At 48.1% G+C, this 10,348-nt stretch overlaps 1 protein-coding gene across 4 annotated transcripts in view; it reads left to right on the plus strand.

Moving 5' to 3' along the window:
* Positions 1 to 10,308, plus strand: part of KIFC3 (kinesin family member C3) — a 29,654-nt gene extending 19,346 nt beyond the window's left edge. For all 4 annotated transcript variants that reach the window (XM_077453844.1, XM_077453846.1, XM_077453861.1 and 1 more), the window contains 11 exons: positions 45 to 175; positions 902 to 1,013; positions 1,343 to 1,524; positions 2,771 to 2,875; positions 4,164 to 4,294; positions 4,654 to 4,777; positions 5,065 to 5,194; positions 6,119 to 6,348; positions 7,844 to 7,978; positions 9,351 to 9,414; positions 10,090 to 10,308. In XM_077453844.1, the coding sequence (XP_077309970.1) occupies positions 45 to 175; positions 902 to 1,013; positions 1,343 to 1,524; positions 2,771 to 2,875; positions 4,164 to 4,294; positions 4,654 to 4,777; positions 5,065 to 5,194; positions 6,119 to 6,348; positions 7,844 to 7,978; positions 9,351 to 9,414; positions 10,090 to 10,115 (1,370 nt within the window). In that variant the 3' untranslated portion in view covers positions 10,116 to 10,308. The remainder of the gene's footprint in view (positions 1 to 44; positions 176 to 901; positions 1,014 to 1,342; positions 1,525 to 2,770; positions 2,876 to 4,163; positions 4,295 to 4,653; positions 4,778 to 5,064; positions 5,195 to 6,118; positions 6,349 to 7,843; positions 7,979 to 9,350; positions 9,415 to 10,089) is intronic.
* The last annotated feature ends 40 nt before the right edge of the window (positions 10,309 to 10,348 follow it).

Here is a 10,348-nt window from a genome sequence, read left to right on the forward strand (position 1 = left end):
CTGGTGACTGACACTTATCTCCCTCCTTGTCTCCCAATTGTCAGGTGTGCGTAGGAATCTCCTTGTGCTACAGCCAGCCCTGCGTACTCTCACCCAGGACTACAACAGTCTGAAGAGACAAGTGCGAGACTTTCCTGGCCTTCTCAGCCAAGCCATGAAAGAGGCCCGAGATGAGGTGAGTAGTCAAGTCTTAAGTGAGGGAGGGGATTTTGAAGCTCCTGCATACAGAAACCATATGGCGATGCGTCTTTTAGTTGGGGGGGATGATGGAGGGCCCAGGTACAGGAGTGGGGAAAGGGATGTGGGAACTCCAAGGTGCAGGGGCCTTAAATGACATTGCATTTTTTAGTGGAGGGGGTGTGGGAGCTCTCGGGTGCAGGGCTGTATATGATGTTTCATCTTCCAATGGGGGAGTGTTTGGAGCTCCCAGGTAAAGGGGTGAGAGAGGGGGTGTTGGAACTGCCAGGTACAGGGGTGAGAGAGGGGGTGTTTGAGCTCCCAGGTACAAGGGGTAAGAGAGAGGGGGTGTTGGAACTGCCAGGTACAGGCGTGAGAGGGGGTGTTGGGAGCTCCTACACCCCCTCTCTCTTCCCCCTTGTACCTGGGAGCTCCAGGTACAAGGAGTCAGAGAAAGGAGGTGTTGGAACTACCAGGTACAGGGGTGAGAGAAGGGGTGTTGGAGCTCCCAGTTACAGGGTTGAGAGAGGGGGTGTTGGAACTGCCAGGTACAGGGGTGAGAGAGGGGATGTTGGAGCTCCCAGGTACAAGGGGCAAGAGAGGGGGTGTTGGAGGTTCAAGGGGTAAGAGAGAGAGGGTGTTGGAGCTCCCAGGTACAAGAGTTGGGCAGGGTTGTTGGAGCTCCTGGGTACAGCGTTTATATATAACAATGTGCGTCTTTCAGTTTTCCAAGGGCATAAAAAGCGTTCAGGATGCCAACACCGAACTCCTCTCCAAATACAGACGAGAACTTCACCTGCGCAAGGAGTGTCACAACCAGTTAGTGCGCCTACGAGGTGAGCAAAATGCCATCTGTGTGTCGTCACTTTAAATTCATTATATAAAAAACTTTTATTTCTTTATTTTCAGAAATAAAAATAATTATCATGACTTATGAGTAGGTTTACTATGTTATACTTAGCTGCCCTGCTATAAAAAAAACTGCTCCCAAAGCTCAATATATTTAAAACTCTAATATTCACTCACATCTGGATGAGACAGGAGACAGACTTCTCCAGAAAACTCCTGCCCAAATATTATTCCCAATGTGCTCTGTGCGGTGAACATACTGTAAATATTCCCTCAACATATTGCTCATCTGTGGCTGCATAACCGTTTATTACAGGGAACATTCGAGTCCTCACCCGTGTTCGACCAATCACAGATGAGGATGGTACAGGCCCAGGTGCACAGAACGTGGTTACTTTTGACCCAGATGACGATGGGATCCTCCATGTGACACATAAAGGGAAATCTATGAGCTTTGAGATGGACAAAGTGTTTACACAGAGTGCCACCCAGGAGCAGGTGAGAGGAGAGCATGGGGAGACACAGAGGAAGGGGAGGTGAGAGGAAAGCGTGGGGTGACATTGGGAAAGGGGAGGTGAGAGAAAAGTCCAGGGTGAAACTGGAAAGGGGAGAGTGTGGTGACACTGGGAGATAAGAGTCTGGGATGAAAATGGGGAGGGGAGGTGAGGAGAGTGCTAGGTGATGCTGGGGAGGTGAGAGAAGAGCATGGGATGACACTGGGGAAGGGGAGATTAGAGGACAGCGCACAGCGTGACACTGGAGAATAGGAAAGCACGGGTGACACTGGGAAAGGGGAGGTGAGAGAAGAGCATATAGTGACACTGGGGAAGGAGAGGTGAGAAGAGAGTGTGGGGTGACACTGGGGAAGGAGAGGTGAGACGAGCGTGTTGGGTGACACTGAGGAAAGGGAGATGAGAGGAGAGCCTGGAGCGACAGTGGGAAAGGTGAGAGAAAAGTCCAGGGTGAAACTGGAAAGGGGAGAGTGGGGTGACATTGGGAGATAAGAGTCCGGGATGAAAATGGGGAGGGGAGGTGAGGAGAGTGCTAGGTGATGCTGGGGAGGTGAGAGAAGAGCATGGGATGACACTGGGGAAGAGGAGGTAGAAGAGTGCAGCGTGACACTGGGGAAGGGGAGGTGGGAGAAGAGCGCAGAGTGACACTGGGGAAGGGGTGGTAAACAGCGCACTGAGTGACACTGTGGAAGGGGAGGTGACAGAAGAGCGTGGCATGACACTGGGGGGAGGGGAGGTGAGAGACGAGTGTGGCGTGATACTGGGGAAGGGGAGGTGAGAGGAGTCCAGGGTAAAATAGGAAAGGGGACATGAGAGAGTGGGGTGACAATGAGAGATGAGAAGAGTCTGTCACTGGGAAGGAGAGAGCAGAGTGCGGCGTGACACTGGGTATGTGGGTGTTGAGGAAGGAAACAAGAGGTTGGCATCAGGTGACACTGGGGAGGCAAGAGAAGAGTGTGGGTGACAACAGGGTGAAAGGTGATTGTGGAGCGAAACTGCAGAAGTGGAGGTGAGAGCAGAGTGAGTGGGTTCAGCACCATGGGAGAGGTGAATGGTGCGGGTGGAGCGATGACTGTGGCAGTGCTGTATATTGTATAATATTGGAATGGTGAGGCCAGAACGACAGCTGGGGATGTGCTGTGTATGTATATACACCATGTTGGAATGGGCAAGGGGGAGTGACTACTGAGGCGGTACTTCTATATATAATACTGGACCTTTTCTCTTGTTAGGTTTTCACAGAAGTGTCTCCACTCATCACATCCTGCTTGGATGGTTACAGCGTCTGTATCTTGGCATACGGTCAGACGGGTTCTGGTAAAACTTACAGCATGGAGGTGAGTATCAGGAGAGGCTGTGTGTGAAGGGATTGTGGTAAATGGTCAGAGAGGGATTGTGTGTGTGGGGGATTGTAGGGGGATTTGAAGAGGCTGTGCAGGCGTTGTAGAGAAAGGTCAGGGGAGCTGGGGAGGGTGTATGTGGAGTACTTTTAGGAAAGTTAGATGAGGCTGTGTTGTAGGGTGGTTGGGAACATTGTGTGTGTGGGGGGGATTGTAGAGGAAAGGTGGGGAGGCCACGTGTCCGAGGACTGTATAGGAAGGCTGGACGGTTCATGTGTACGCTGGTGTGCTGCTGGAGCACTTGATCCAGACGTGACACCTTACAGGACCTCTTCCTTGGTACTTCCAATAAGGGATCCAGACAGGGGACCTCCTGGGGGCCACATTTCGGGCTCGGATCTTTTTTGGTGTGGGTTCTATTTCACCCCTTACAACCTTAGGGAGACAGTGGATTTGTAATTTTTCAGTACCCACACCAACTTGTACTCTTTACGGAGGGACGTGTTAATATCCAGGGTTGGCACTAGGGACCTGCTTCTGGGATCCAGCTGAATCCGTCTTCAATATTTTTATCTCTCATTGAGGATTGGCTCCATCACGAGCTATTCTATTGTATTTCTTCTTCCTCTCCACCCCTGATGAAAGTTTTGAAGCAAAACTGGAAACGTGTCGGGTTTTGGGGTATCCAACCCCTACGAGAGCATAAGTTCTGTTACATTGTTCTATTATTTTTTTTTGTTCTGTACTGTATTGCATATTGTCATTGCTCAGATGCTAGTCGTCTGTTTTTATCATTTTTGTATTAATAAATACTATATTTTATAGTTTCCTTCCATGTGTTGGTGGTCTGTCAAAGTCCCATCTAGGGGGTCTTTTTGGGGTATGTAAACTTATGAGCACTTATGAGCAATTGTAGGTGAAGGTCAGAGAGGTGCCAGTGGGGGGGATTGTAAAAGGAGGATCCGAGGGGTGCTGTGAGGGCATTGTAGAGAGAGGTGAGATGAGTGTGAGTGGAAGGGTTTGTAGAGAAAGGTTAGATAGCTCCTAGTGAGGGGATTGTAGAGGAAGGTCAGAGAGGTAGGAATATGGGGATTTGTAGAGGAAGGTCAGATGGGTGCAAAAGGGGGGGGGGGGAATCTTGGATAGATACGAGTGTGGGGGGGGGGGGGGTTAGTGGAAGGGCAAAGGGGCACACATGGGGGATTGTAGAGGGAGGCCAGGTAGGTGGGAATGATGGAATTGTAGAGGAAGATTGTTTTTATATACAACATTTATTGTCCTCCAGGGTCCTCACACTAATCCAGGAATAAACCAGCGGGCGCTGCGCCTTCTCCTCTCTGAGGTCAGCAAGCGGTCTGATTCCTGGGAGCACCATCTAAGCGTCAGCATGGTTGAGATCTACAACGAGTCACTGCGGTAAGAGCAAATTCCAGAGGATGATGGGGGTTGGTGTTTTGTGTTGTGATCACAGTTGAATGGAATTGATAGCTGTCCATGTATATAAAAAGCAGATGATAGGAGTAGTAGTTTCTAGACAACTTCACAGTTAGATAAAGCCATAGTTTGGAGTAACCTGGAACATAATAGCAGTCATGGCCTGCGGTGAGGTGGGGGTGGGATGACAGGAGCCATAGCTTAAAAGGGAGGCATGATGGCAGCCATGGCCTTGAGATGGGGGTAGCAGCCATGACTTGGAGGGGTGGATCAGAGCCTTAACCTGGGACAGGGGAATGATGTTAATCTCTCAATAATCTAAACTCCTCTCTCTGGAACAGGGACTTGCTGGGTGCCAACAGTAATACCTCTTTAGATATAAAGATATCTCCAAGCAGTGCTGGTGAGCTCTACGTTCCGGGTCTGACGCAGCAGAGTGTGCACAGCATAGAGGACATTAATAAGGTGAGCAGCACACTTATTGCATAACATCAGCTCTCATCATCAGTGACAATTATTTGTTGAAGTATCGTCTCCACACAAGCACTAGAAACCCATCTAGAGCTCCATGGGGGGGGGGGATCCTTGCATCACAAGCCCCAGAGACCCCTCTAGAGCCCTGTGGAGCATCTTCACCTTACAAGCCGCAGAGGCCCATATAGATCCCCATGGGGTATTTACATCTCACAACCCCCAGAGACTGATCTCTCAGTGCTCAGATTGCTTACTGCTTTTTACTGTTTTCACTGCAGATCTTGGAATTTGGACACAAACAACGAGCCACAGAACATACCAATCTAAACTCCCACAGCTCCCGTTCCCATGCTCTCCTCATCCTGACTGCCCGGGGCCGGGAAACCAGCACTGGCATCTGTACAACAGGTAGGTCAAATGCTAAAGGCATATTGATGACAGCTTTAATAAATGAATCCAGTGGATGGCACCCAATGTAGGTCTAGTGGGGTTTTTATCCACAGAGCCGATAGATGGAACTCTAGGTGGGTCTGAGGGGGAGTCTTCTCATAGGCAGAGCATGGTAGATGGCCTGCTAGGTTGGTCTGGAAGGAAGTCTTCCCATAAAAGCAGAGCCTGGTAAATTGAGTTCTAGGTGGATCTATATGTAGAGCGTGCCAGAAGGCAATGTAGGTGGATTTGGCGTTGAGTACTCTTCTATAGGCAGAGCCTGGTGGAATGAGCTCTAGGTTGGTCTGGCAGCGAGTCCTCATACATAAAAGTCCAGTAAATGGCACTCAGTGTTGGTCCTATGGGGTGTCCTCTCTTACACGTAGAGCCCAGTACATGGAACTCTAGGCAAATATTCCTCTCCTATATGAAGAGCCAGTAGATGGCACATAAGCAAGTCTCTTTTATATGCAGAGCCCAGTACATGGTACTCTAGGCAAGTCTGGAAGGTATTTCTCTCCTATATGCAGAGCACGGTATATGGCACTATAGGTGGGTCTGGCAGGTAGTAATTTCTTATATGCAGATCCAGGTGGATGGCACTGTAGGTGGGTCTGGTGTGGAGTCCTCTTCTGTAAGCATAGTCTGGTAGTAGTGCTCTTTTATACACAAGAGCCCAAGAAATGACAGTCTAGGTTGGTCTGGCAGGGATCCCCTCTTCAATGCAGAACCTAGTAACTTGTGGACTTGGTGGGTCTGGCGTATAGTCAACCCATACACAGAGCAGGGTAGATGGCACTATATATGGGTTGTCCTCACATAATATCAAAGCCCAGTAGATGATGGTGCTTAGTGTCGGCCACATACAGTGCTGTGAGATGAGTCTTGATCCTTCTTCTCCAGGGAAGCTCTATCTGGTGGATCTGGCAGGATCAGAGAGGGTATCGCGTTCAGGTGCTGCTGGGGAGCGTCTACGGGAGGCTCAATGCATCAACCGCTCTTTGTCTGCTCTGGGCGACGTATTCTCAGCGCTGCGCTCCAATCAGGCCCACATTCCGTATCGGAACTCCAAGCTCACCTACCTACTGCAAGAGCCACTCAGCCGAGACGGCAAGGCTCTTCTCCTCTTACAGGTAAGTCAACAATGCTAGAGCACTCTTTGCTCTCTATCCCAACTTGGCATTAGGTGCAGCATCACAAACACTCCACCCCTATCTGCTCTTGCTGGTGGAGGCATAGCATATTTTACAGGTGGAACTCTACTTAAAGTGAAACCTGATTCATTAAATTTTACCTGGGCACACCAATATCAATTTTTTTTTAATCTCTCTCCAATGTCCCATGTGTTTCTGCTGCTCCGTTCTGTTATCAGCAAAAGATCTTACACGTGCTCCTTTGAAAAGAAACAGCCTGATATTTGTGTTGTGGGAGGTTGCTATAAATAGATTGGCAGAGAGCTTGTCTTGTCACAGCACAGCTCTGCACATTCTTTCCGTCCTTTGAATATGTGAAGTGGGGGTATGTGCACCTTTCCTCCAATCAGGTGTATGCCAAGAATCCACTCCCAGTGCTCTACAGGAATAGGAAATCTCTAACACAATGGAGTTTATTTATTAAAGCCAGAGAGTGCAAAATCAGACTCACTTCTGAATAGAAACCCATTAGCACAGCGATTCTCAACTAGGGTTCCTCCAAAGGTTGCTAGGGGTTCCTTCAGCATCGGGCAATTTATGCCTCTCAGATAAGTTCCCACTGACACCATTGATCTTTTTAGCTATCTGTAAGGAGGCAATTCTTCCCAATGACCACAAGTGTAAGGACCATTCTTCCCACTGACCATCACACTAATGTATCATGAGTTGTAGATTTCTAATTTTTAGCAGGGGTTCCCTAAGACCGGAGAACTACTTCAAGGGTTCCTCTATGCTGAAAAAGTTGAGAAAGGCTGCATTAGCATCTAACGTCAGCTTGTTCAATTATTTTTTGGCAATAAAACCTGGAAGGTGATTGGTTTCTATGGAGAAGTGAACCTGATTTGTGCACTCTCCAGCTTTAGTAAATAAACCCCATTGTATACATTCCAAAGAATATAGCAAGCTGAAGGCAGCAGATATATATGTAAAACTCATGGAGGGAGATTTGTTTCAGCCCTGTGTATCTGAGGCTGTTCACTTCACTGGGTATATGTGAGGGTTTACATCCACTTTAAGGTTCATGAATGATGGGGAAAAAAAAAACTTTCCTGGACAAGAGTCACACAGACCGTCGAACTCCTCAAAATTCATATAATCTGCAAACTGATGGAATTTCACTAACCCAGCTTCTGTGCAATTCAATTTTATGGGTGCATTATAAACACACACTGTATAATATATATATATATAACACACACACAATAATATATATTACTTTATCCTGAATTTATACCTTTTCAAAACTAGCAATTTTTTTTTGTGTTCTATTACATAGTCTTATTCTTCAGCCCTGAAGAAGGGGGATTTCTGACCCTGAAATGCATTTAGTTTCTCTTCTATCACATACATTAAAAATTTACTGGACTTTGATCAGACATTTGGCACTCTCATTCAATATAAAAGAAATGACTCTTCTCTCCTTTGTGCTGCTCAGGTGTCCCCAGCTGAAAGGAATGTTAGCGAGTCCCTCTGCTCCCTCCGATTTGGAGACCGAGTCCGAGCCGTGGAACTAGGAGCACCCAGCAGGAAGATTGAACAACCACCATCGTCAAGCACAGAGACATCAGAGGTACGGATGGTGGAATATGGATGATGAAACATAATGGGCTACCAGAAACCCAGACTCGCTTCCATGAGCTACTACCTGCACCATGTTTTAAATCGGAAACTCTGAAGGACTTTACATCTATGTAATGGCGGTCATAACAGGCCCTTTCCAAATCCATGTCCCCACAGAGGATTCAAAGCTACCAGCCTCAGACCACTGTCCACAATCACTCACTACATGGGAGGTAGGAGAACCAGCCTGTGACAGTGAAAAGAAGGTGCAGAAGCAAAGCAAAACTCACAACTGACAGTATACCCCCTCCCCTTCCCCAAGTCAGTCAGGTAGCACCAAGATAATTCACACCAATAATATTCCAAGTTATACAATTTACAGCACAGAGACAACAATAAACTACCCCCCCCCCCCCCCCCCCCCCAATTAGCTGCGGTAGACCTTCCCTGGGCTTCAGACAGTTCTTTATATTTTGCACATCTGGCAGAGCAATATCCCTGAGATACCTCTGCTCACTGTACGGGCAGCAGCCTAGCCCCCCCCCAGGACCTGATGTCCCCTACAAGGAATGGAGCAGGGAGTTTTGATTGGCAGCCTCTGCTGCTTTTAACATGTGAACCCGCCCCTGGAATGTTATCGGCGCTTAGTAAGGCCCCTTCCACATGAGGTGGATCCGTTTCAGTGGAGTCCGCCAGCTTGACAGGAGATCTCTTCGTTGATCTCCACTGAGCCGGCGGATGACGGGGCCATCTCTGCTCACTGAGCGGGGAGGGGCCTGTCGAGCACCACAGATTCCTATGGAGAGATCGGACAGCATGTCCATTTTCATCAGATCTCATCTGATCCACCAGGACCGATGGTGAACGTATCACCATACATCCGTTTTTAGCAGATTGGTTGTCAGCAGACATGGTCACCGCTGACAACCGTTGCTCCGTAGACCTGCATGGAGTGTCTGTTCAGGTCCGCCTAAAAAAAAAAAAAACTGACAGGCGGACCAGAATGGTCCACCTGTGTGAAAGGGGCCTAAGCCACTATAGTGGCAACGATGGGCAAGCACAGAGTATTCAGTATTTAACCTTGCAGATAATACCCAGCAGTGTTGGGGCCTCCTATAGGCTTGTGATAAATGTCCACATTGGGCAGTGTTTGACTGAACTCTAAGCCAAAAAGGACAGGAAAAACCCTCATAGAAGACCAGATAAAATTAAATACAGAGCAACAAGTATGGATTGATACATTCACCATGGTCACTACTACTAGACCATGACCAGGGCTACTATAGGCACCATATCCTGAGATACATGAGAACCTTCAGTCATACTGAAAGAATGATAAGTCCCAATGATGTATCTATAATGACTCATTTGTTTCTTTGCAGAGTGACACCCCCTCACCGCATGGAGTCAGAAACACATCTGTGCGAAGAAAAGCTCCTAGCTCAGGTATGTGTGCATAGTACTCGTAGTTAAAGTGGAACTCCAGCTAAGCAGGATGGAAACTGGTCAGAGGCTCTGTTTGTCATCTCTAGTCCCTTTGAGAATTTACTTCTTGTCCCTTTGCCCAAAAGGGAGTTAAAGCTCCAGCAGAGCCTCTGTCTCAGCAAACGGCAACAAGAAAACGAAGAGGAGAGAGTTGAGTTTTGTTCAGCTGTGACGTGGCCCTGCTCAGCACCACAAAAGAGCTCGGCCCAGTCCGTCCCTGGCTTAGCGCTATAACAAAGCTCTGCCTAGTCCCTCTCCTGCTGCTGAGCGCCAGGACACAGCTCTACCCAGTCCCTCCCCTGCAGCTGAGCGCCAGGACACAGCTCTACCCAGTCCCTCCCCTGCAGCTGAGCACCACGAACTAGCTCTACCCAATCCCTCCCCTGCAGAGCCAAGGCCTCTCTCAGCCATGACACAACATGGCTGAAGAGGGACTGCGCTAACAGAGGTGAATACAGTGTGCAGTAACACAGGGCATCTGGACAGGATGATGCTAGTTAGATAACGTAAATTCCTGATGGATTGCCAGAGTTCCCTGATCTGCTGTAGTTTGTGCTTTCGCCCTATTATTCCCTACTCCACCAGTGTAGCTTCAGAACAGAAATGGTCAATATTTCTCTTTTTTTTTTGTTTTAGTGCGCCACCGAATTGGACCACCGTAAGGGCCACATTGAAGCTTAAAACAATCCTGAACTAAAGCCAGTATGGAGAAAGGGGCGGAACTCCAGATTGAGCAGATGCCAGTTGCACCTTGAGCTACAACTACATGAACTGATAATGCTGCCCATTTATATTTCTACTTTAATATATTTATAGAGAATTAACACTTTATTACAGAGTATTTTATACCTAAAATGGCTGCTGGCGTTTTGTTCAGTGAGGTCACATGATGTGT

This window comes from Lithobates pipiens, unplaced genomic scaffold (genome assembly GCF_037356315.1).
Source record: "Lithobates pipiens isolate NorthernLeopardFrog02 unplaced genomic scaffold, aLitPip1_a1.2 Scaffold_10, whole genome shotgun sequence".
Classification (NCBI taxonomy): Eukaryota; Metazoa; Chordata; class Amphibia; order Anura; family Ranidae; genus Lithobates; species Lithobates pipiens.